This window comes from Heptranchias perlo, chromosome 27 (assembly GCF_035084215.1).
Source record: "Heptranchias perlo isolate sHepPer1 chromosome 27, sHepPer1.hap1, whole genome shotgun sequence".
NCBI lineage: Eukaryota > Metazoa > Chordata > Chondrichthyes > Hexanchiformes > Hexanchidae > Heptranchias > Heptranchias perlo.
In genome coordinates, this window is record NC_090351.1 from 323,089 (window position 1) to 349,331 (window position 26,243).

The 26,243-nt window shown below is 54.0% G+C and overlaps 1 protein-coding gene across 1 annotated transcript in view; it reads right to left on the reverse strand.

Moving 5' to 3' along the window:
• The window catches only part of LOC137344337 (voltage-dependent L-type calcium channel subunit alpha-1S-like), a 97,792-nt gene that overhangs the window by 50,148 nt on the left and 21,401 nt on the right, over nucleotides 1-26,243 (reverse strand). The window contains exon 2 of the mRNA XM_068007200.1: nucleotides 26,140-26,223. Coding sequence (XP_067863301.1) covers nucleotides 26,140-26,223 — 84 coding nt within the window. The remainder of the gene's footprint in view (nucleotides 1-26,139; nucleotides 26,224-26,243) is intronic.

A 26,243-nucleotide genomic window follows, 5' to 3' on the forward strand; every position in this document is an offset into this window, starting at 1 on the left:
TGTAGGAGGGGTTCTAAATGAATTTTTTGCATCTGTTTTCACTATGGAGAAGGACGATGTAGACAGAGAAATACGACAGGGGGACTGTGATATACTCGAACATATTAACATCGAGCGGGAGGAGGTATTGGCGGTTTTAGCAGGCCTAAAAATGGATAAATCCCCAGGCCCGGACGAAATGTATCCCAGGCTACTGTGTGAGGCAAAGGAGGAGATTGCGGGGGCTCTGACACATATATTCAGAACCTCTCTGGCCACAGGGGATGTGCCAGAGGACTGGAGAACCGCTAATGTAATACCATTATTCAAGAAGGGGAGTAGGGAAAAACTGGGGAACTACAGGCCAGTGAGCCTAACATCAGTGGTAGGAAAATTATTGGAAAAAATTCTGAAGGACAAAATTAGTCTCCACTTGGAGAAGCAAGGATTAATCAGGGATAGTCAACATGGCTTTGTCAAGGGAAGATCATGTCTGACTAATTTGATTGAATTTTTTGAGGGGGTGACTAGGCGTGTGGATGAGGGTAACGCAGTGGATGTGGTATACATGGATTTCAGTAAGGCCTTCGATAAAGTGCCCCACTGGAGACTGGTCAAGAAGGTACGAGCCCATGGAATCCAGGGTGCCTTGGCACTTTGGATACAAAACTGGCTTAGTGGCAGAAGGCAGAGGGTGATGGTCGAAGGTTGTTTTTGTGACTGGAAGCCTGTGGCCAGTGGGGTACCACAGGGATCGGTGCTGGGTCCCTTGCTGTTTGTGGCCTACATTAATGACTTGGATATGAATGTAAAAGGTATGATCAGTAAGTTCGCTGATGATACAAAAATTGGTAGGGTGGTAAATAGCGAGGAGGATAGCCTCAGTCTGCAGGACGATATAGATGGGTTGGTCAGATGGGCGGAACAGTGGCAAATGGAATTTAACCCGGAAAAGTGCGAGGTGATGCACTTTGGAGGGACTAACAAGGCAAGGGAATACACAATGAATGGGAGGACCATAGGCAAGACAGAGGGTCAGAGGGATCTTGGTGTGCAAGTTCACAGATCCCTGAAGGCGGCGGAACAGGTAGATAAGGTGGTAAAGAAGGCATATGGGATACTTGCCTTTATTAGCCGAGGCATAGAATATAAGAGCAAGGAGGTTATGATGGAGCTGTATAAAACACTGGTTAGGCCACAGCTGGAGTACTGTGTGCAGTTCTGGTCGCCACACTACAGGAAGGATGTGATCGCTTTGGAGAGGGTGCAGAGGAGATTCACCAGGATGTTACCAGGGCTGGAGCGCTTCAGCTATGAAGAGAGACTGGGAAGATTGGGTTTGTTTTCCTTGGAGCAGAGGAGGCTGAGGGGGGACATGATTGAGGTGTACAAAATTATGAGGGGCACAGATAGGATGGATACTAAGGAGCTTTTTCCCTTCGTTGAGGGTTCTATAACAAGGGGACATAGATTCAAGGTAAAAGGCGGGAGGTTTAGAGGGGATTTGAGAAAGAACTTTTTCACCCAGAGGGTGGTTGGAGTCTGGAACTCACTGCCTGAAAGGGTTGTGGAGGCAGGAACCCTCACAACATTCAAGAAGCATTTGGATGAGCACTTGAAATGCCATAGCATACAAGGCTACGGACCAAATGCTGGAATATGGGATTAGAGTAGACAGGGCTTGATGGCCGGCGCGGACACGATGGGCCGAAGGGCCTCTATCCGTGCTGTATAACTCTATGACTCTATGACTCTGAGGGAATCAATGGATATGGGGATCCGGCAGGAAAGTGGAGTTGAGGTTGAAGATCAGCCATGATCTGATTGAAAGTGGAGCAGGCTCGAGGGGCCATATGGCCTACTCCTACTCCTATTTCTTATGTTCTCTCCTATCCCCCCTCGTGCCCTCTCTGAGCTAATCTTGACCATGAGACCCACCTCCTGCTCCCTCGACCCTATTCCCACCAAACTGCCAACCACCCAACTTCCCTTCCTGGCCCCCATGTTAGCTGATATTGTTAATGGTTCCCTCTCCTCAGGTACTGTCCCCCTCCCCATCAAATCTGCCGTCATCACACCCCTCCTCAAAAAACCTACCCTTGACCCCTCTGTCATTGCAAACTACCCCCCCCATCTCCAACCTCCCTTTCCTCTCCAAAGTCCTTCAACATGTTGTGGCCTCCAAATCCGTGCCCATCTTTCCCGCAACTCCATGTTTGAATCCCTCCAATCAGGTTTCCGCCCCTGCCGCAGGACTGAAATGTCCCTTATCAAAGTCACAAATGACATCCTCTGTGACTGTGACCGTGGTAAACTATCCCTCCTCATCCTTCTCCACCTGTCTGCAGCCATTGACACGGTTGACCACACCGTCCTCCTCCATCGTCCAGCTGGGTGGGACTGACCTCGCCTGGTTCCATTCCTATCCAGTCGTAGCCAGAGAATCTCCTGCAATGGCTTCTCTTCCCGCTCCTGCACCGTTACCTCTGGAGTCCCCCAAGGATCAATCCTTCGCCCCCTCCTATTTCTCATCTACAAGCTGCCCCTCGGCGACATCATCCAAAAACACAACATCAGGTTCCACATGTACGGTGATGACACCCAGCTCTACCTCACAACCACCTCCCTCCACCCCTCCACTGTCTGCGCTGCCTGAAGTCACAATTTCCTCCAGTTAAATATTGGGAAGACCAAAGCCATCGTCTCCTTGCCACACAATCCACCCCCTCCCCAGTTACTGCCTCTATTTGACCCTGAGATGAGCATCCGACCCCATCTCCGCTCCATCACCAAGACCGCCTACCTCCACCTCCGTAACATCGCCCGTCTCCACCCCTGCCTCAGCTCCTCTGCTGCTGAAGCCCTCATTCATGCCTTTGTTTCCTATAGACTTGACTATTCTCATGTTCTCCTGGCCGGCCTCCCATCTTCCACCCTCCATAAACTTCAGCTCATCCAAAACTCTGCTGCCCGTATCCTAACTCGCACCGAGTCCCGTTCACCCATCACCCTTGTGCTCGCTGACCTACACTGGTTCCCGGTCCTGGAACACCTCGATTTTTAAATTCTCGTTCGCGTGTTTAACTCCACCCATGGCCTCGCCCTCCCTATCCCTGTCACCTCCTCCAGCCCTGCAGGCCGTTCCTCTGATTCTGGCCTCGTCCATGCCCCTCTGCCTTTGTCCCACCATTGGCAGCCGTGCCTTCAACCACCTATGCCTCATGCCCTAAACCTCTTGTCTCTCCAATTCATCTCCTCCTCAATACCCAGCTCTTTGACCAAACTTTTGGTCACCCCCGCCCCCAACATTACCTTCTCAGTTTTATTGATTCGGTCTCCCCGAAGTGCCCGGGGACGTTCCTGTTGCTCTGTGAAAGGCGCTGTAAAAATGCTTGCTGTAGTAAGTGGCTCCCAGCGCGGGTATGAGAGGGGGAATTGAGGGGGAGTTGTGCGGGATCAATACTCATGCGTGTGGTGGCGAGGGAGAATGGGGTTAGGTACTGAGGTGGAGGTGGGCAGAGAGAAGGAGCGGTACGGTGGGAAGCAGCAAGTGGAGTTAGTGTGAGGGGAAGAAAGGGAAGGTAGAAAGGGAGGGCCCAGCAGGTGGGCTCACAGGCCGTCTCAATGAGTGACTGAAGGACAGTGTTCCTCAGACACTGACAGGAGCTGGGCCAAAACATCAGGAAGTGTTTAATTGACTGGGAGAAAACCAGTGTTATCACATCGATATCCACCCACAATGAGTCGGTTAGGGGCCACACCGCTCAAAGAAGCAAAGTGAGGAAGGTCAGTGGGTGACAGGGTAGGTCCAGGGTTCAGGAAGGAACATTCCAGATCCTGATCACTCACATTACCACATAGAGAGTCGGGAAACGGGCAGGTTTAACGGGGAGTGTACCAGCACAGTGATCAGGTGAACACACACTCATCTAGTGTAAACAGGTGTGTCAGGGCACTGCACTAACCAGTGAGAGAACACACACTCATCTAGTGTAAACAGGTGTGTCAGGGCACTGCACTATCCAGTCAGAGAACACACACTCATCCAGTGTAGACAGGTGTGTCAGGGCACTGCACTATCCAGTCAGAGAACACACACTCATCCAGTGTAGACAGGTGTGTCAGGACACTGCACTATCCAGTCAGAGAACACACACTCATCCAGTGTAGACAGGTGTGTCAGGACACTGCAGTATCCAGTCATAGAACACACACTCATCCAGTGTAAACGGGTGTGTCAGGGCACTGCACTATCCAGTCAGAGAACACACACTCATCCAGTGTAAACAGGTGTGTCAGGGCACTGCACTATCCAGTCAGAGAACACACACTCATCCAGTGTAAATGGGTGTGTCAGGGCACTGCGCTATCCAGTCAGAGAACACACACTCATCCAGTATAGACAGGTGTGTCAGGGCACTGCACTATCCAGTGAGAGAACACACACTCATCCAGTGTAAACAGGTGTGTCAGGGCACTGCACTATCCAGTGAGAGAACACACACTCATCCAGTGTAGACAGGTGTGTCAGGGCACTGCACTATCCAGTGAGAGAACACACACTCATCTAGTGTAGACAGGTGTGTCAGGGCACTGCACTATCCAGTGAGAGAACACACACTCATCCAGTGTAGACAGGTGTGTCAGGGCACTGCACTATCCAGTGAGAGAACACATACTCATCCAGTGTAGACGGGTGTGTCAGGGCACTGCACTATCCAGTGAGAGAACACACACTCATCCAGTGTAAACGGGTGTGTCAGGGCACTGCACTATCCAGTGAGAGAACACACACTCATCCAGTGTAGATGGGTGTGTCAGGGCACTGCACTATCCAGTGAGAGAACACACACTCATCCAGTGTAGACAGGTGTGTCAGGGCACTGCACTATCCAGTGAGAGAACACACACTCATCCAGTGTAGACCGGTGTGTCAGGGCACTGCACTATCCAGTGAGAGAACACACACTCATCCAGTGTAGACAGGTGTGTCAGGGCACTGCACTAACCAGTGAGAGAACACACACTCATCCAGTGTAGACAGGTGTGTCAGGGCACTGCACTATCCAGTGAGAGAACACATACTCATCCAGTGTCAAAGGGTGTGTCAGCGTGCTGCACTATCCAGTGAGAGAACACACACTCATCCAGTGTCAACGGGTGTGTCAGGGCACTGCACTATCCAGTGAGAGAACACACACTCATCCAGTGTCGACAGGTGTGTCAGGGCACTGCACTATCCAGTGAGAGAACACACACTCATCTAGTGTAGACAGGTGTGTCAGGGCACTGCACTAACCAGTGAGAGAACACACACTCATCCAGTGTAGACGGGTGTGTCAGGGCACTGCACTATCCAGTGAGAGAACACACACTCATCCAGTGTAGACAGGTGTGTCAGGGCACTGCACTATCCAGTGAGAGAACACACACTCATCCAGTGTAGACAGGTGTGTCAGGGCACTGCACTATCCAGTGAGAGAACACACACTCATCCAGTGTAGACAGGTGTGTCAGGGCACTGCACTATCCAGTGAGAGAACACACACTCATCCAGTATAAACAGGTGTGTCAGGGCACTGCACTATCCAGTGAGAGAACACACACTCATCCAGTGTAAACAGGTGTGTCAGGGCACTGCACTATCCAGTGAGAGAACACACACTCATCCAGTATAAACAGGTGTGTCAGGGCACTGCACTATCCAGTGAGAGAACACACACTCATCCAGTGTAGACAGGTGTGTCAGGGCACTGCACTGTCCAGTGAGAGAACACACACTCATCCAGTGTAAACAGGTGTGTCAGGGCACTGCACTATCCAGTGAGAGAACACATACTCATCCAGTGTAGACAGGTGTGTCAGGGCACTGCACTATCCAGTGAGAGAACACATACTCATCCAGTGTAGACAGGTGTGTCAGGGCACTGCACTATCCAGTGAGAGAACACACACTCATCCAGTATAAACAGGTGTGTCAGGGCACTGCACTATCCAGTGAGAGAACACACACTCATCCAGTGTAAACAGGTGTGTCAGGGCACTGCACTATCCAGTGAGAGAACACACACTCATCCAGTATAAACAGGTGTGTCAGGGCACTGCACTATCCAGTGAGAGAACACACACTCATCCAGTGTAGACAGGTGTGTCAGGGCACTGCACTATCCAGTGAGAGAACACACACTCATCCAGTGTAAACAGGTGTGTCAGGGCACTGCACTATCCAGTGAGAGAACACATACTCATCCAGTGTAGACAGGTGTGTCAGGGCACTGCACTATCCAGTGAGAGAACACATACTCATCCAGTGTAGACAGGTGTGTCAGGGCACTGCACTATCCAGTGAGAGAACACACACTCATCCAGTATAAACAGGTGTGTCAGGGCACTGCACTATCCAGTGAGAGAACACACACTCATCCAGTGTAAACAGGTGTGTCAGGGCACTGCACTATCCAGTGAGAGAACACACACTCATCCAGTATAAACAGGTGTGTCAGGGCACTGCACTATCCAGTGAGAGAACACACACTCATCCAGTGTAGACAGGTGTGTCAGGGCACTGCACTATCCAGTGAGAGAACACACACTCATCCAGTGTAAACAGGTGTGTCAGGGCACTGCACTATCCAGTGAGAGAACACATACTCATCCAGTGTAGACAGGTGTGTCAGGGCACTGCACTATCCAGTGAGAGAACACATACTCATCCAGTGTAGACAGGTGTGTCAGGGCACTGCACTATCCAGTGAGAGAACACATACTCATCCAGTGTAGACAGGTGTGTCAGGGCACTGCACTATCCAGTGAGGGAACACACACTCACACAAACACACACTGGCTGGTTCATAGGATGAGCGGAGATGAGGAATGGGGAGAGAGCAGGACGAGCAGTCTCTCTCTCTCTCTCTCTCTCTGGGTGTCAGATACAGCCAGGTATGGGGGGGGGCTCATTATTCACTTTCAGGTCAGAGGTTTTGTAGTTTCCGACACTGCAATCCCACCTCCTGACTCTCTCACCCTCGGGCCCGGTCAGAGGGCTGAACCCGCTGGGCCGAGGCCTGGTTACAGTGTTCTACAGAAGGCTTGGCTCCTTGAAGAGGCTTGGAACATCAGTGAAAGGATTTGATGGGTGACTGACTGAGCCCAGTCCCACAGGATAGGCTAGTAACGCGATCCATTTGCTTCTTTGAGTGTTTGAATCCGATTTGATAGTTGATTACTCCACACTACAGAGTGGGGGTTTATTGTGAACGCCACTCCTAACAGAAGCAAACTCCGAGGCACAGCACAGCACAGCACACAAACCCCACATGCAGCCGAATATTTACACTGGAGTCGCATCCATAGCTCAGGCAGTAGAGACCCCCACTGGAAGCAAGAGCTGTCTGTCAAAGGAATGAAGAGGTGAGCATGGAGCAGGAGAGAGAGAGAGAAACAAAGAGAGAGACAAGGAGAGAGAGGGAAAGAGAGAGAAACAAGGAGAGAGAGACAGAGAAACAGAGAAACAAGGAGAGGGAAAGAGAGAGAGAGAAACAAGGAGAGGGAAAGAGAGAGAGAGGAACAAGGAGAGGGAGAGAGACAGAGAAACAAGGAGAGAGAGGGAGAGAGAGGAGAGGAGAGGGAGAAGGAGAGGGAGGAGAAGGAGAGGGAGAGGGACGAGAGGGAGAGAGATGAGAGGGAGAAGGAGAGTGAGGAGAACATGAGGGAGAGAGACTAGAGGGAGAGGGATGAGAGGGAGGGGGAGAAGGAATGGGAGGGAGGGAGAGAGAGGGGGTGAGGGAGGAAATTAAATGGAAGAGGATGAGAGAGAGGGCGACGAGAGAAGCAAAGAAAGAGAGGGAGGGGGAGAGTGGGAGAGAGAAACAAATTGAGAGATTGAGGGAGAGACACAGAGGGAGAGAGGGCGAGAGATGGAGAAACAAAAGGAGAGAGAGGGAGGGAGCGAGGGAAGAAGAAAGGGGAGAGAGAAAGAGGGAGAGAGAAACAAAGCAACCGATTGAGGGAGAGGGAGAGAGATGGAGAGAGAGAGAGAGGGAGGGATAGAGAGGGAGGGATAGAGAGGGAGGGATAGAGAGGGAGGGAGAAACAAGGGAGAGGGAGGAAAGAGAGAAACAAGGAGAGGGAGAGAGAAATGAGGGAGAGATAGGGAGAGAGAAACAAGGAGATAGGGAGAGGGAAAGAGAAACAAAGAGAGAGAGAAACTAGGAGAGAGCGGGAGAGTGGCAGTGAGAGGGAGAAAGAAACAAGGAGACGGAGAGAGAGAGAGAGAGGGGGCGAGAGAGAGGGGGAGAGAGAGAGAAACAAAGAGCAAGGGAGAGAGACAGAAAGAGGGTGAAAGAGAGAAACAAAGAGAGAGGGAGGGCGAGGGGCTACAGGGAGAGAGAGAAACAAAGCGAGAGGCTGTGGGCAAGGGAGAGAGAGAGACACACACACTGAGGGAGAGAGAGACCGAGGGAGAGAGAGAGAGAGACAGAGACAGAGGGGGAAAGAGGGGGGAGCGGGAGAGAGGGAGAGAGAGAAACAAAGCGAGAGACTGAGGGGAAGGGAGAGAGAGAGGGAGAGAGAGACAGAGAGACCGAGGGAGAGAGAGACCGAGGGAGAGAGAGACCGAGGGAGAGAAAGACCGAGGGAGAGAGAGACAGAGAGACAGAGACATCAAGGGAGAGAGAGACCGAGGGAGAGAGAGACCGAGGGAGAGAAAGACCGAGGGAGAGAGGGAGAGAGAGACAGAGAGACCAAGGGAGAGAGAGACTGAGGGAGAGAGAGAGACAGACAGACAGAGACAGAGGGGGAAAGAGGGGGGAGCAGGAGAGAGGGGGAGAGAGAAACAAAGCGAGAGACTGAGGGGAAGGGAGAGAGAGACAGAGAGACCGAGGGAGAGAAAGGGAGACAGAGACAGAGGAGGAAAGACGGGGGAGGGGGAGAGAGAAACAAAGAGAGGGAGGGCGAGAGGGAGAGAGAGGGAGAGAAACGGAGAGAGTGAGAGACGGAGAGAGGGAGAGAGAGCAAGAGAGGGAAAGTGGGAGAGAGAGCAAGAGAGGGAAAGAGACAGGGAGGAGAGAAACAAAGAAGGAGAGAGAGAGAGAGAAACAAAGAGAGAATGAGAGACAGGTAGAAAGTGAGAGGGAGAGAGAGAAACATAGGAAGAGTGAGAGAGAGGCAGAAGTAGAGAGAGGGAGGGTGCGAGAGAGAGAGAGAGAGCGAGAGTGAGGCAGAGATAGGGAGAGAGGGAGAGAGAGACAGGCAGAGCGAGAGAGACAGGCGGAGCGAGAGAGACACGCGGAGGGAGAGAGACACGCGGAGGGAGAGAGGCACGCTGAGGGAGAGAGACACGCTGAGGGAGAGAGACACGCTGAGGGAGAGAGACACGCTGAGGGAGAGAGACACGCGGAGGGAGAGAGACACGCGGAGGGAGAGAGACACGCGGAGGGAGAGAGACACGCGGAGGGAGAGAGACACGCGGAGGGAGAGAGACACGCGGAGGGAGAGAGACACGCGGAGGGAGAGAGACACGCGGAGGGAGAGAGACACGCGGAGGGAGAGACACACGCGGAGGGAGAGACACACGCGGAGGGAGAGAGACACGCGGAGGGAGAGAGACACGCGGAGGGAGAGGGAAAGTGAGACAGGCAGTGAGAGAAAGAGGGCAAGGGGAAGAGGGCGAGTGGAGAGAGTGGAGAGAGAGGGGGAGAGATTAAAAAGAGGAAGGGAGACAGAGGGGGAGAGGGAGAAAGAGACAGGGAGAGAGATGGATTGGGAAAGAGAGACCGATGGGGAGAGAGAGAGACAGAGGGCGAGAATCAAAGAGATAGGGATACAGAGGGAGAGATACAGAGAGAGTTAATGAGAGTGAGACAGAGAGAGAGATGGAGACAGATAGAGAGACGGGGAGAGAGAGACAGAGGGAGAGAAAGGGAGAGAGAGACACACAGCAGGAGACAGGGAGAGAGAGGAAAACAAAGGCAGAAGGAGACAGGGGGAGAGAGGGAGATAGGGGGTGAGAGAGATAGGGAAAGAGAGATGGGGAGAGAGAGAGACACACACAGAGTGAAAGAGACAAAAAGGGAGAGAGTGGCAAAGAGAGAGAGTGGCCGAGGGAGAGAGGCAGAGAGGAAGAGAGATTGGAGTGAGAAAGAGGTTGAGGGAGAGAGAGAGGGAGAGAGAGAGAGGGAGCGAGAGAAGGAGAGAGGGAGAGTGGGAGAGGGAGAGAGAGACAGGAGGAGAGAGACAGAGGGAGGGAGAGAATGAGAGGGGGAGCGAGAGAAGGAGAGGGGGAGAAACATTAAAAAGAGGGAGGGAGAGATAGTGAGGGAGAGAGAGACAGAGGGAGAGAGTGAGAGAGAGAGTGGGAGAGGGAGAGAGAAAGATAGAGGGAGGGAGGGAGGGAGACAGGGAAAGAGTGAGGGAGAGGGGAGGGGGAGAGGGAGGTAGGGGGAAAGGGAGAGAGGGGGAGAAGGAGAAGGGAGAGACAGAGGGAGAGAGTGAGGGAGAGATAGAGGGAGAAGGGGATCGAGAGGGGAGAGAAAAATTAAAAAGGAGCGAGACAGAGGGAGAGGTAGAGAGGGAGAGGTAGCGAGAGAGGCAGAGGGAGAGGGAAAAATAGGAGAGAGTGGGAAAGATTGTGAGGGTGAGAGAGACAGAGGGAGTGAGGGAGAGAGAGGGTGTGGGAGAGAGAGAGACCGAAGGAGAGAGAGAGGGAGAGATACAGAATGAGGGAGGGAGAGAGAGAGTGGGAGAGAGAGAGTGGGAGGGAGAGAGTGGGAGGGAGAGAGTGGGAGGGAGAGAGTGGGAGGGAGAGAGAGAGAGAGTGGGAGAGGGAGAGAAAGGCAGATGGGGAGAGATAGATGGAGAGGGAGAAACAGGGAAAGAGAGGGAGAAACAAAGAGAGACAGAGGGAGAGAGGAGATAGAGAGAGGGAAAGAGCTAGGGAGAGAGAGGGAAGGATAGAGACAGAGGGATGGAGAGAGAGAGGGTAGGAAAGAGACAGAGTGAGAGAGAAAGCGAGAGAGGGAAACTAAGTGAGAGAGAGAGGGGATGTGAGAAACAATGAGAGAGAGGGAGAGAGTGAGAGGAAGAGAGGGAAAGTGAGAGGTAGAGAGAAAGGGAGAGAGAAACAAGGCGAGGGAGAAAATAAGGGGGACAGAGGGAGGGGGAAACAAGGAGAGAGGGAGAGAGAAACAAAGCGAGAGACTGAAGGGGGGAGAAAGAGGGAGAGAGAAACAAGGAGAGGCAAGGGGAGAGAGAGGGAGGGAGAGATTTGGAGGGAGAGAGGGAGGAAGAGAGGGAGGGAGAGAGGGAGGGAGAAACAAGGGGAGAGGGTGAGAGGGACAGGTAGAGAGGGAGAGAAACAAGGAGAGGGAGGGAGAAAGGGAGAGAATGTAGGGGAGAGAGAGGGAGAGAGAATCAAAGAGAGAGGGAGAGAGAGAGATAGATGGAGAGAGATGGGGAGAGAGCGAGATAGAGGGAATGAGGGACATAGAGGGAGAGAGGGACAGAGAGAGACAGTGAGAGAGACATTGGCAGAGAGAGACAGAGGGAGAGAGAGAGGCAGAGGGAGAGAGAGAGAGAGACAGAGAGAGAGAGAGAGAGAGACAGAGAGAGAGGGAGACAGAGAGAGAGGGAGACAGAGAGAGAGGGAGACAGAGAGAGAGGCAGAGGGAGAGAGAGAAACAGAGGGGGAGAGAGAGAGAGGGAGAGAGAGAGAGAGAGACAGAGGGAGAGATAGAGGCACAGAAGGAGAGAGAGAGAGACCCAGAGGGAGAGAGTCGCATAGGGAGAGAGTCGCAGAGGGAGAGGGAGAGAGATAGTGAGAGAAAAAAGGCAGGGGGAGGGGGAGAGCGGCGAGAGTGGAGAGAGGTAAGGAGAGAGGGAGAGAGAGAAAAAAATTTAAAAGAGGGAGGGAGACAGAAGGAGTGATAGAGAGAGAGGGAGGGAGAGCAGGAGAGAGAGACAGGGTGACAGACAGGAAAGAGAGACAGGGAGACAGAGAGAGAATCAAAGAGATAGGGAGACAGAGGGAGAGAGAGAGAGACAGAGGGAGAGAGAGAGGCAGAGGGAGAGAGAGATAGAGGGAGAGATGGGGAGAAAGAATCAAAGAGAGAGAGGGAAAGATAGTGGAAGAGAGATTCACAGGGAGAGAGGGTGAGAGAGAGAAACAAAGAGGGAGAGGGAGGCACAGAGACACAGGGAGAGAGAGAGAGAGAGAGAGAGAGACAGAGGGAGAGGGAGAGATACATTGGGGGAGAGAGGGGAGAGAGAAACAAATAGAGAGAATGGGACAGAGAGAGAGAATGAGAGACAAAGCGAGGGAGGGAGAGAGTGACAGCAGGAGAGAGAGACAGAGGGAGAGAGAGAGACAGAGAAACAAAGAGAGAGAGTGGGAGAGAGATAGGGAGCGAGGGAGAGAGGAGTGAGAAACAAATAGCGAGAGGGAGGGAGAGAGAGAGAATGAGAGACTGGGAGAGAGGTAGAGAGAGATAGAGAAACAAAGAGACGGAGGAAGAGATTGACAGAGGGAGAGAGAGAAGCAGAGAGTAGGAGAGAGAGAGTGAGAGACAGGGAGGGAGAGAGAGAGAGAGTTAAGGAGAGAGGGAGGGAGAGGGAGACAGGGAGGGAGAGAGGCAGTTGGAGAGAGAGAGGGAGGCGAGAGAGAGAGAGAGGAGAGAGAGAGGAAGGAGAGAGAGAGGAAGGAGAGAGACACAGAGGGAGGAGAGAGAGACACAGAGGGAGGAGAGAGAGACAGAGGGGGAGACTCAGAGCGAGAGACACAGAGGATGAGAGTGACACAGAGGGAGAGAGAGAGACGCAGAGGGAGCAAGAGAGATGTAGAGGGAGCGAGAGAGACGCAGAGGGAGTGAGAGAGACACAGAGGGAGCGAGACGCAGAGGGAGAGAGACGCAGAGGGAGAGAGAGATGCAGAGGGAGAGAGACGCAGAGGGAGAGAGAGAGACACAGAGGGAGGAGAGAGAGACACAGAGGGAGGAGAGAGAGACAGAGGGGGAGACTCAGAGCGAGAGACACAGAGGATGAGAGTGACACAGAGGGAGAGAGAGAGACGCAGAGGGAGCAAGAGAGATGTAGAGGGAGCGAGAGAGACGCAGAGGGAGTGAGAGAGACACAGAGGGAGCGAGACGCAGAGGGAGAGAGACGCAGAGGGAGAGAGAGATGCAGAGGGAGAGAGACGCAGAGGGAGAGAGAGACGCAGAGGGAGAGAGAGACGCAGAGGGAGAGAGAGACGCAGAGGGAGAGAGAGACGCAGAGGGAGAGAGAGACGCAGAGGGAGAGAGACGCAGAGGGAGAGAGAGACGCAGAGGGAGAGAGAGACGCAGAGGGAGAGAGAGACGCAGAGGGAGAGAGACTCAGAGGGAGAGAGACTCAGAGGGAGAGAGTGGCAGAGGGAGAGAGACAGTGAGAGAAAAAGTGCGAGGGGGAGAGGGACAATGGAGAGAGAGAGGGAGAGAGATAGGGAGACATAGGGAGAGATAGAGAGAAAGATATGGAGAGACAGAGCGTGAGACAGCAGGGGAGATGGAGACAGAGAGAGAGACAGGGGAGAGAGCGAGAGAGACGGGGAGAGCGCGAGAGAGACAGGGAGAGAGAGAGACAGAGGGAGAGAGAGAAGCAAATAGAGAGACAGTGAGAGAGAGAGACATAGGCAGAGAGAGAGAGAGACAGAGAGAGGGAGCGAGAGAGACAGAGGGAAAGAAAGACAGAGAGAGAGACAGATAGAGAGTGAGAGAGAAACAAAGAGATCGAGAGATAGAGGGTGAGAGAGAGACAGGGAGACAGCACGAGAGGGTGAGAGAGAGAAAAACAAAGAGAGAGAGAGGGAGAGAGAGACACAGAGACAGAGAGGGAGAGAGAGAGAGAGAGACAAAGCGAGAGAGAGACAGACGGAGATACAGAGGGAGAGATAGGAAAGGGAGAGATACAGTGGGAGGGAGAGGGGAGAGACAAACAAATAGAGAGAGGGTGGGAGAGAGAGAGAAACAAAGAGAGAAAGTGAGACAGAGAGAGAGAATGAGAGACTGGGAGAGAGGTAGAGAGAGATAGAGAAACAAAGAGAGGGAGGGAGAGAGTTACAGAGGGAGAGAGAGAGAGGGAGGGAGAGAGTGACAGAGGGAGTGACAGAGGGAGAGAGACAGGGAGAGAGAGGGAGGGAGAAGAGAGGGAATGAGAGAGAAACAAAGCGAGAGACTGTTGGGGAGAAAGAGGGAGAGAGAAACAAGGAGAGGGAGGGCGAGAGAGGGAGGAAGAGAGGGACGGAGGAAGAGAGGGATGAAGAAAGTGAGGGAGAAAGGGAGGGAGAAACAAGAAGAGAGGGTGAGAGGGAGAGGGAGAGAGAGGCAGAGGGAGGGAGAGAGAGAGAGAGAAAAACAAGGAGAGGGAGGGAAAAGGAAGAGAATGCAGGGGAGAGAGAGAGGGGGACCATAAAGGAGATCTACTCATGGAGGCAGAGGGCATGGCTGAGGTACTAAATGAGTACTTTGCATCTGTCTTTACCAAGGAAGAAGATGCTGCCAGAGTCTCAGTAAAGGAAGATGCAGCTGAGATACTGGATGGGCTAAAAATTGATAAAAAGGAGGTACTAGAAAGGCGAGCTGTACTTAAAGTAGATAAGTCACCCGGTCCGGATGGGATGCATCCCAGGTTGCTGAGGGAAGTAAGGGTGGAAATTGTGGAGGTACTGGCCATAATCTTCCAAACATCCTTAGATACGGGGGTGGTGCCAGAGGACTGGAGAATTGCAAATGTTACACCCTTGTTCAAAAAAGGGTGTAAGGATAAACCCAGCAACTACAGGCCAGTCAGTTTAACCTCAGTGATGGGGAAACTTTTAGAAACGATAATCCGGGGCAGAATTAACAGTCACTTGGACAGGTGTGGATTGATTGGGAAAGTCAGCACGGATTTGTTAAAGGCAAATCGTGTTCAACTAACTTGATTGAGTTTTTTGATGAGGTAACAGAGAGGGTAGATGAGGGCAATGCAGTTGATGTGGTGTATGTGGACTTTCAAAAGGCGTTTGATAAAGTGCCGCGTGGTAGGCTTATCATCAAGATGGCGACCCATGGAATAAAGGGGCAGTAGCAACATGGATACAGAATTGGCTAAGGGGCAGGAAACAGAGAGTAGTGGTGAACGATTGTTTTTCGGACTGGAGGGAGGTGTACAGTGGTGTTCCCCAGGGGTCGGTGCTGGGACCACTGCTTTTCTTGATATGTATTAATGACTTGGACTTGGGTGTACAGGGCACAATTTCAAAATTTCCAAAACTTGGAAGTGTAGTGAACAGTGAGGAGGATAGTGATAGACTTCAAGAGGATATAGACAGGCTGGTGGAATGGGCGGACACGTGGCAGATGAAATTTAACGTAGAAAAATGCGAGGTGATACATTTCGGTAGGAAGATCGAGGAGAGGCAAAATAAACTAAAGGGCACAACTCTAAAAGGGGTCCAGGAACAGAGAGATCTGGGGGTATATGTACACAAATCATTGAAGGTAGCAGGGCAGGTTGAGAAAGTGGTTAAAAAAGCATACAGGATCCTGGGCTTTATAAATAGAGGCATAGAGTATAAAAGTAAGGAAGTCATGATGAACCTTTATAAAACACTGGTTCGGCCACAACTGGAGTATTGTGTCCAGTTCTGGGCACCACACTTTAGGAAAGATGTGAAGGCCTTAGAGAGGGTGCAGAAGAGATTTACTAGAATGATTCCAGGGATGAGGGACTTCAGTTACATGGATAGACTGGAGAAGCTGGGGTTGTTCTCCTTGGAACGGAGAAGGTTGAGAGATTTGATCGAGGTATTCAAAATCATGAAGGGTCTAGACAGAGTAAATAGAGAGAAACTGTTCCCATTGGCAGAAGGGTAAAGAACAAGAGGACATAGATTTAAGGTGATTGGCAAAAGAACCAAAGGTGACATGAGGAAAAACTTTTTTACACAGCGAGTGGTTAGGATCTGGATTGCACTGCCCGAGGGGGTGGTGGAGGCAGATTCAATCATGGCCTTCAAAAGGGAACTGGGTAAGTACTTGAAAGGAAAAAAATTTACAGGGCTACGGGGAAAGGGCGGGGGAGTGGGACTAGCTGGATTGCTCTGGCAGAGGGAGAGAGGCACAGAGGGAGAAAGACACATAGCGCGAGAGAGATGCAGAGGAGTAGAGAGAGAGGATGCTAAAGGGATCAAGGGATATGGGGTAAAAGCAGGAAAGGGTACTGAGTTAGACGATCAGCCATGATGGTATTGAATGGCGGAGCAGGCCCAAAGGGCCGAATGGCCTACTCTTGCTCCTATTTTCTATGTTTCTATGAGATGCAGAGGGAGATAGTGGCAGAGAGAGAGAGAGAGAGACAGTGTGAGAAAGAGGGCGAGCAGGAGAACAGAGAGGGAGAGAGAGAGGGAGAGAGAGAAAAATATTAAGAAGAGGGAGGGAGACAGAGGGAGGGAGAGAAGGAGAGAGAGACAGGGAGAGAGACAGACAGGGGAGAGAGAGAGAGACAGGGAGAGAAAGAGGGCGAGCAGGAGAGTGGAGAGGGAGAGGGAGAGAGAGAAAAAAATTCAAAAGAGGGAGGGAGACAGAGGGAGAGATAGGGAGGGAGGGGGAGAGAGACAGGGAGGGAGAAAGACGGGGAGAGAGAGAGGCAGAGGGAGAGAAACAGAGGGGGAGAATCAAAGAGATAGGGAGACAGAGGGAGAGATAGAGAGAGGGTTAGGGAGGGAGTGAGACAGAGGGCAAGATGGTAGAGGGAGAGTGAGACAGGGGAGAAAGAGGGAGAGAGACAGATAGAGGGAGAGAGAGACACACAGTGAGAGACAGGTAGAGATAGGGAGAGAGAGTTTGAGAGAGTGAGAGTGAGAGATGGGGGAGAGAGAGACAGAGAGAGACACAGAGGGAGAGAGTGGCAGAGGGAGAGAGACAGACAGAGAGAGACAGACAGAGAGAGAGGAAGAGAGAGAGTGAGAGAGGGAGAGGAGAGAGAGAGGGAGAGATAGAGAGGGAGAGAGTGGCAGAGGGAGAGAGACAGACAGAGAGAGACAGACAGAGAGAGAGGAAGAGAGAGAGTGAGAGAGGGAGAGGAGAGAGAGAGGGAGAGATAGAGAGGGAGAGAGAGAGGTAGCAAGAGAGACAGAGGGAGAGGGAAAAACAGAGGGGGAGAGACAGAGGGAGAGGGGAAAACAGAGGGAGAGGGATAGAGGGGGAGAGAGAGGGAGAGAAAGAGTGGGACAGAGTAAGAGAGAGATAGAGGGAGAGAGACAGAGAGAGGGAGAGATTGGGAGATGGAGAGAGAGAGAGAGAGAGAGACAGAAACAGAGGGAGAGAGACAGCAGGAGAGTGAGTAACAGAGGGAGAGAGAAGGAGAGAGAAACAGAGACACAGAGGGAGAGAGAAAGGGAGTGAGACAGGGAGAGAAAGAGGGGGAGGGGGAGAAAGAGAGGGAGAGAGAGGGAGAAAAATTAAAAAGAAAGAGGGAGATAGAGGGAGAGGTAGAGAGGGAGAGAGAGGTGGCGAGAGAGGAAGAGGGAATGGGAAAAGCAGGGGGAGAGTTTTCTTTTATTCATTCACGGGATGTGGGCGTCGCTGGCGAGGCCGGCATTTATTGCCCATCCCTAATTGCCCTTGAGAAGGTGGTGGTGAGCCGCCTTCTTGAACCGCTGCAGTCCGTGTGGTGAAGGTTCTCCCACAGTGCTGTTCGGAAGGGAGTTCCAGGATTTTGACCCAGTGATGATGAACGAACGGTGATATATTTCCAGGTCAGGATGGTGTGTGACTTGGAGGGGAACGTGCAGGTGGTGTTGTTCCCATGTGCCTGCTGCCCTTGTCCTTCTAGGTGGTAGAGGTCGCGGATTTGGGATGGTACACACTGCAGCCACGGTGCGCTGGTGGTGAAGGGAGTGAATGTTTAGGGTGGTGGATGGGGTGCCAATCAAGCAGGCTGCTTTGTCCTGAATGGTGTCGAGCTTCTTGAGTGTTGTTGGAGCTGCACTCATCCAGGCAAGTGGAGAGTATTCCATCACACTCCTGACTTGTGCCTTGTAGATGGTGGAAAGGCTTTGGGGAGTCAGGAGGTGAGTCACTCACCGCAGGATACCCAGCCTCTGACCTGCTCTTGTAGCCACAGTATTTATGTGGCTGGTCCAGTTAAGTTTCTGGTCAATGGTGACCCCCAGGATGTTGATGGTGGGGGATTCGGCAATGGTAATGCCATTGAATGTCAAGAGGAGGTGGTTAGACTCTCGCCTGTTGGAGATGGTCATTGCATAGCACTTGTCTGGCGCAAATGTTACTTGCCACTTATCAACCCAAGCCTGGATGTTGTCCAGGTCTTGCTGCATGCGGGCACGGACTGCTTCATTATCTGAGGGGTAGCGAATGGAACTGAACACTGTGCAATCATCAGCGAACATCCCCATTTCTGACTTTATGATGGAGGGAAAGTCATTGATGAAGCAGCTGAAGATGGTTGGGCCTAGGACACTGCCCTGAGGAACTCCTGCAGCAATGTCCTGGGGCTGAGATGATTGGCCTCCAACAACCACTACCATCTTCCTTTGTGCTAGGTATGACTCCAGCCACTGGAGAGTTTTCCCCCTGATTCCCATTGACTTCAATTTTACTAGGGCTCCTTGGTGCCACACTCGGTCAAATGCTGCCTTTATGTCAAGGGCAGTCACTCTCACCTCACCTCTGGAATTCAGCTCTTTTGTCCATATTTGGACCAAGGCTGTTATGAGGTCTGGAGCCGAGTGGTCCTGGCGGAACCCAAACTGAGCATCGGTGAGCAGGTTATTGGTGAGTAAGTGCCGCTTGATAGCACTGTCGACGACACCTTCCATCACTTTGCTGATGATTGAGAGTAGACTGGTGGGGCGGTAATTGGTCGGATTGGATTTGTCCTGCTTTTTGTGGACAGGACATACCCTGGCAATTTTCCACATTGTCGGGTAGATGCCAGTGTTGTATCTGTACTGGAACAGCTTCTTGGCTAGAGGCGCAGCTAGTTCTGGAGCACAAGTCTTCAAGCACTATAGCTGGGATGTTGTCGGGGCCCATAGCCTTTGCTGTATCCAGTGCACTCAGCCGTTTCCTGATATCACGTGGAGTGAATCGAATTGGCTGAAGACTGACTTCTGTGATGGTGGGGATATCGGGAGGAGGCCGAGATGGATCATCCACTCGACACTTCTGGCTGAAGATGGTTGCAAACGCTTCAGCCTTGTCACGTGCTGGACTCCGCCATCGTTGAGGATGGGGATGTTTACAGAGCCTCCTCCTCCCGTTAGTTGTTTAATTGTCCACCACCATTCACGACTGGATGTGGCAGAGCTTTGATTTGATCCGTTGGTTGTGGAATCGCTTAGCTCTGTCTATAGCATGTTGCTTCCGCTGTTTAGCATGCATGTCGTCCTGAGTTGTAGCTTCACCAGGTTGGCACCTCATTTTTAGGTACGCCTGCTGCTGCTCCTGGCATGCTCTTCTACACTCCTCATTGAACCAGGGTTGATCCCCTGGCTTGAGCGAGGAATATGCCAGGCCATGAGGTTACAGTTTGTGCTGGAATACAATTCTGCTGCTGCTGATGGCCCACAGCGCCTCATGGATGCCCAGTTTCGAGCTGCTAGATCTGTTCTGAATCTATCCCATTTAGCACAGTGGTAGTGCCACACAACACGTTGGATGGTGTCCTCAGTGCGAAGATGGGACTTCATCTCCACAAGGACTGTGTGGTGGTCACTCCTACCAATACTGTCATGGACAGATGCATCTGCGACAGGTAGATTGGTGAGGACGAGGTCAAGTAAGTTTTTCCCTCGTGTTGGTTCGCTCACCACCTGCCGCAGGCCCAGTCTCGCAGCTATGCCCTTCAGGACTCAGCCAGCTCGGTCTGTAGTGGTGCTACCGAGCCACTCTTGGTGATGGACATTGAAGTCCCCCACCCAGAGTACATTCTGTGCCTTTGCTACCCTTAGTGCTTCCTCCAAATGGTGCTCAACATGGAGGAGGACTGATTCATCAGCTGAGGGAGGACGGTAGGTGGTAATCAGCAGGAGGTTACCTTGCCCATGTTTGACCTGATGCCATGAGATTCCATGGGGTCCAGGGTCAATGTTGAGGACTCCCAGGACTCCCTCCTGACTGTATATCACTGTACCGCCACCTCTGGTGGGTCTGTCCTGCCGGTGGGACAGGACATACCCAGGGATGGTGATGGAAGAGTCTGGGACGTTGGCTGAAAGGTATGATTCTGTGAGTATCGCTATGTCAGGTGTTGCTTAACTGGTCTGTGGGACAGCTCTCCCAATTTTGGCACAAGTCCCCAGATGTTAGTGAGGAGGACTTTGCAGGGTCGTCTGGGCTTGGTGTTTTGCCGTTGTCGTGTCCGGTGCCTAGTGGTCCGATGCCGGGTGGTCCGTCCGGTTTTATTCTTATTATGACTTTTTGTAGTGAGATTTTACAACTGAGTGACTTGCTGGGCCATTTCAGAGGGTGATTAAGAATCAACCACATTGCTGTGGGTCTGGAGTCACATATAGGCCAGACCAGGTAAGGGCGGCAGGTTTCCTTCCCGAAAGGACATTAGTGAACTGGATGGGTTTTTATGACAATCCGGTAGCTTCATGGCCATCATTACTGATACTAGTGTTTTTTTATTCCAGATTTTATTTAATTAACTGAATTTAAATTCCCCAGCTGCCGTGGTGGGATTTGAACTCATGATTCTGGATTATTAGTCCAGTAACATAACCACTATGCTACCGTACTCTTAGAATGAGGGAGAGAGGGAGAGTGGGAGAGGGAGAGAGACAGAGGGAGAGAGAATGGGAGGGAGAGAGAGTGGGAGAGGGAGAGAGAGAGAGGGAGAAAGAGAGAGAGAGAGAGAGCCAGAGGGAGAGACACAGAGGGAGAGAGACAGAGGGAGAAACAAAGAGAGAGAGAGAGAGCGAGAGAGATAGGGAGACAGAGGAAGAGAGGGAGAGAGATAGAGAGAGAGGGAAAGATGGAGAGAGAGGGAGGGAGTCAGGGAGAGAGAGAGAGAGAGAGAGAGAGGCAGAGGGAGACAGAGGCAGAGAGAGAGGCAGAGGAAGAGAGAGAGGGGGGAGAGTGAAGAAGGGAGAGAGACCAAGGAAGAGGGAGAGAAAGTGACAGCGATAGAGAGGGAGAGATGGAGAGAGGGAGAGATAGAGAGTGACAGCGAGAGTGATGGAGAGACAGCGAGATAGAGGGACAGCGAGAGACAGGGAGCGAGACACACACAGAGAGGAGGAGCGAGAGAGTGAGAAGCAAAGATAGAGAGAGAGTGACAGAGAGTGAGATGGGGGAGAAAGGGAAAGGGAGAGAGACAGAGTGAGAGAGAGAGAGAGAGACAGAGAGAGCGCGTGTCAGAGAGAGAAACAGGGAGAGAGAGGTAGGGAGGGAGTGGGAGAGAGAAAGAGAGAAAGGGAGGGGCAGAGTGGCAGAGAGAGAGGGAGTCAGAGGGAGAGAGAGTGACAGAGTGACAGAGAGGGAGAGAGACACAAACATAGAGGAGAGGGAGAGAGAAAGGATGATCGGGAGAGAGACAGAGGATGAGGGAGAGAGGGAATCAGAGATGAAGTATGCACAGAGGAAGCCCTTATACACACAGACACCAAAACACACACATTTTCTCACAAACACAAATGTGCGCCCACACTCACACCCACTCTCTCCCTTGGACCGACGTTCTGGGTATCTGATTCTCACAGCCTGGCCCATGTGAACTTCGCTGGTCCCAGGGGTCAGTCGGGCTGGGCCTGGATACACTGGGCTTCCCCCCCCCCATCCGGGTCCTGTGTTACACCCACCCCGGGTACACTGAGCCCCCCCCCAGGGTCCCGTGTTCCACCCACCCCGGGTACACTGAGCCCCCCCCCAGGGTCCCGTGTTCCACCCACCCCGGGTACACTGAGCCCCCCCCCAGGGTCCCGTGTTCCACCCACCCCGGGTACACTGAGCGCCCCCCCCCCAGGGTCCTGTGTTCCATCCGGGTATACTGAGCCCCCCCCCCAGGGTCCCGTATTCGATCCGGGTATACTGAGCACCCCCCCAGGGTCCCGTGTTACACCCGGGTATACTGAGCCCCCCCCCAGGGTCCTGAGTTACACCCGGGTATACTGAGCCCCCCCAGGGTCCCGTGTTCCATCCGGGTATACTGAGCCCCCCCCCAGGGTCCCGTATTCCATCCGGGTATACTGAGCACCCCCCCAGGGTCCCGTGTTACACCCGGGTATACTGAGCCCCCCCCCAGGGTCCTGAGTTACACCCGGGTATACTGAGCCCCCCCGAGGGTCCGGTGTTACACCCGGGTATACTGAGCCCCCCCCAGGGTCCCGTGTTACACCCCGGGTAGACTGAGCCCCCCCCAGGGTCCGGAGTTACACCCGGGTATACTGAGCCCCCCCCAGGGTCCCGTGTTACACCCGGGTATACTGAGCACCCCCTACAGGGTCCGGAGTTACACCCGGGTATACTGAGCCCCCCCCAGGGTACGGTGTTACACCCACCCCGGGTACACTGAGCTACCCCCCAGGATCCTTGTTACACCCACCCTGCCCACAGGACCCCCTGTGGGCACATTAAATTCCCACTGGATGGTATGATTCAAAGCCTGGGGCCAGTAAGGATTGTCCCAAACCCATTGATCACCCCCACTCTCCCTCCACTACTCCCCCCCACAGACGAGCAGCTGCCCTTGGCCCAGCACTTGCCAGTGACCCCAGCAGCTGGGCTAAGGAGGGCCAACAGCCAATGGGAGACATCCCAGACAGCAAGCCCCTGGGAGTGCCTGTGGCTACACATTCAAACAATTGGCACAAAGACGGGCTGGGAGACATCACAAACCAGCACAGACCAGCACGGGCCAGCACACACCAGCACGGGCCAGCACACACCAGCACGGGCCAGCACACACCAGCACGGGCCAGCACACACCAGCACGGGCCAGCACACACCAGCACGGGCCAGCACACATCTGCATAGGTCAGCACACACCAGCACAGGACAGCACGGGCCAGCACACATCAGCACGGGCCAGCACACATCAGCACGGGCCAGCACACATCAGCACGGGCCAGCACACATCAGCACGGGCCAGCACACATCAGCACGGGCCAGCACGGGCCAGCACACATCTGCATAGGTCAGCACACACCAGCACAGGCCAGCACACATCTGCATAGATCAGCACACATCTGCACAGGCCAGCACACATCTGCACAGGCCAGCACACATCTGCACAGGCCAGCACACATCTGCACAGGCCAGCACACATCTGCACAGGCCAGCACACATCTGCACAGGCCAGCACACATCTGCACAGGCCAGCACACATCTGCACAGGCCAGCACACATCTGCACAGACCTGCACAGGCAGAATGAGCAGATCCTTTCATGAACAAAGAACAACTGGATTCTCATCTGAGAACAGTGGTGGGCTTCGGTTGGAAACCCTTCCTCCCAGCTCAGCTCAGTTAGCACAATGAGACATGAGCACAGCTGATATAACGAGTACTTCACACACACACTCATCTCAGAACAGAGTGAGGGAACCCAGCAATCAGTCGCCTCGAGTTGACACCAATCATCAGGTCCAGACCTCCACAAGGCATCTCTGCTCCAAACTACCATCACATACGTGTTACCTGAGTAAACCACTGCCTCCTCAACCAGGTCCACACACTACAAGCCCCCGGGCCCTCACCGGGCACGACCATCACCGGGCACGGTCAGCACCGGGCACGGTCAGCACCGGGCACGGTCAGCACCGGGCACGCCCTCACCAGGCACGACCCTCACTAGACACAGTCATCACCAGGCACGGCCCTCACGGGGCACGGCCCTCACGGGGCACGGTCAGCACCGGGCACGTCCTCACCGGGCACGGTCATCACCGGGCACGGTCATCACCAGGCACGCTCTCACTGGGCACGGCCATCACCGGGCACGACCCTCGCCGGGCACGGTCAGCACCGGGCACGCCCTCACCGGGCACGGCCATCACCGGGCACGACCCTCACTAGACACAGTCATCACTGGGCACGGTTAGCACCGGGCACAGTCATCACCGGGCACAGTCATCACCGGGCACAGTCATCACCGGGCACTGTCATCACCGGGCACGGCCCTCACTGGACACGGTCATCACCGGACACGGTCATCACCGGGCACGGTCATCACCGGGCACGGTCATCACCGGGCACGGTCATCACCGGGCACGCCCCTCACCGGGCACGGCCCTCACCGGGCACGGTCATCACCGGGCACGGTCATCACCGGGCACGGTCATCACCGGGCACGACCCTCACTCGATACAGTCATCACCAGGCACGGCCCTCACCGGGTACGGTCATCACCGGGCACGCCCTCACCGGGCACGGTCATCACCGGGCACGGTCATCACAAGGCACGCTCTCACTGGGCACGGCCATCACCGGGCACGACCCTCACCGGGCACGGTCAGCACCGGGCACGCCCTCACCGGGCACGGCCATCACCGGGCACGACCCTCACTAGACACAGTCATCACTGGGCACGGTTAGCACCGGGCACAGTCATCACCGGGCACAGTCATCACCGGGCACAGTCATCACCGGGCACTGTCATCACCGGGCACGACCCTCACTGGACACAGTCATCACCGGGCACGGTCATCACCGGGCACGGTCATCACCGGACACAGTCATCACCGGGCACGGTCATCACCGGGCACGGTCATCACCGGGCACGGTCATCACCGGGCACGGTCATCACCGGGCACAGTCATCACCGGGCACTGTCATCACCGGGCACGGTCATCACCGGGCACTGTCATCACCGGGCACGGTCATCACCGGGCACGGTCATCACCGGGCACGGTCATCACCGGGCACGCCCCTCACCGGGCACGGCCCTCACCAGGCACAGTCATCACCGGGCACGGTCATCACCGGGCACGCCCTCACCGGGCACGACCCTCACTCGATACAGTCATCACCAGGCACGGCCCTCACCGGGTACGGTCATCACCGGGCACGCCCTCACCGGGCACGGTCATCACCGGGCACGGTCATCACCGGGCACGCTCTCACTGGGCACGGCCATCACCGGGCACGACCCTCACCGGGCACGGTCAGCACCGGGCACGCCCTCACCGGGCACGGCCATCACCGGGCACGACCCTCACTAGACACAGTCATCACTGGGCACGGTTAGCACCGGGCACAGTCATCACCGGGCACAGTCATCACCGGGCACAGTCATCACCGGGCACAGTCATCACCGGGCACAGTCATCACCGGGCACGACCCTCACTGGACACAGTCATCACCGGGCACGGTCATCACCGGGCACGGTCATCACCGGACACGGTCATCACCGGACACAGTCATCACCGGACACAGTCATCACCGGGCACGGTCATCACCGGGCACGGTCATCACCGGGCACAGTCATCACCGGGCACTGTCATCACCGGGCACGGTCATCACCGGGCACGGTCATCACCGGGCACGCCCCTCACCGGGCACGGCCCTCACCAGGCACAGTCATCACCGGGCACGGTCATCACCGGGCACGCCCTCACCGGGCACGACCCTCACTCGATACAGTCATCACCAGGCACGGCCCTCACTGGGTACGGTCATCACCGGGCACGCCCTCACCGGGCACGGTCATCACCGGGCACGGTCATCACAAGGCACGCTCTCACTGGGCACGGCCATCACCGGGCACGACCCTCACCGGGCACGACCCTCACCGGGCACGCCCTCACCGGGCACGGTCATCACCGGGCACGCCCTCACCGGGCACGGTCATCACCGGGCACGGTCATCACCGGGAACGGCCCTCACCGGGCACACTCCAGTGAGACAGCGCGTGGAGACAGTCCAGTGAGAGAGAGTCCAGCGAGAGAGAGTCCAGCGAGAGAGAGTCCACAGGTGGTTTCACATTTATCAGAAAAGCACATTTTTTTTTTAGAAAATGAACCTGTTCATTGACCCATTCACATCTGCTGAGACCAAACTAACCATACACAAACCACAAAACACAAACCAGCCGCACACAGAGAAAACGCAGTAAAACTTCACCAGAGGTGAGGCCATTCCCGTCACATTGCCGCAGGATACGGAGGCACAGATCATATACTTACATCGACCTCACTAAGGATGACATCAATGATACTCCCAATGACTATCAGAAAGTCAAACACATTCCAGGGATCTCCAAAATAGCCCTAAATAGAATCAACAGAGC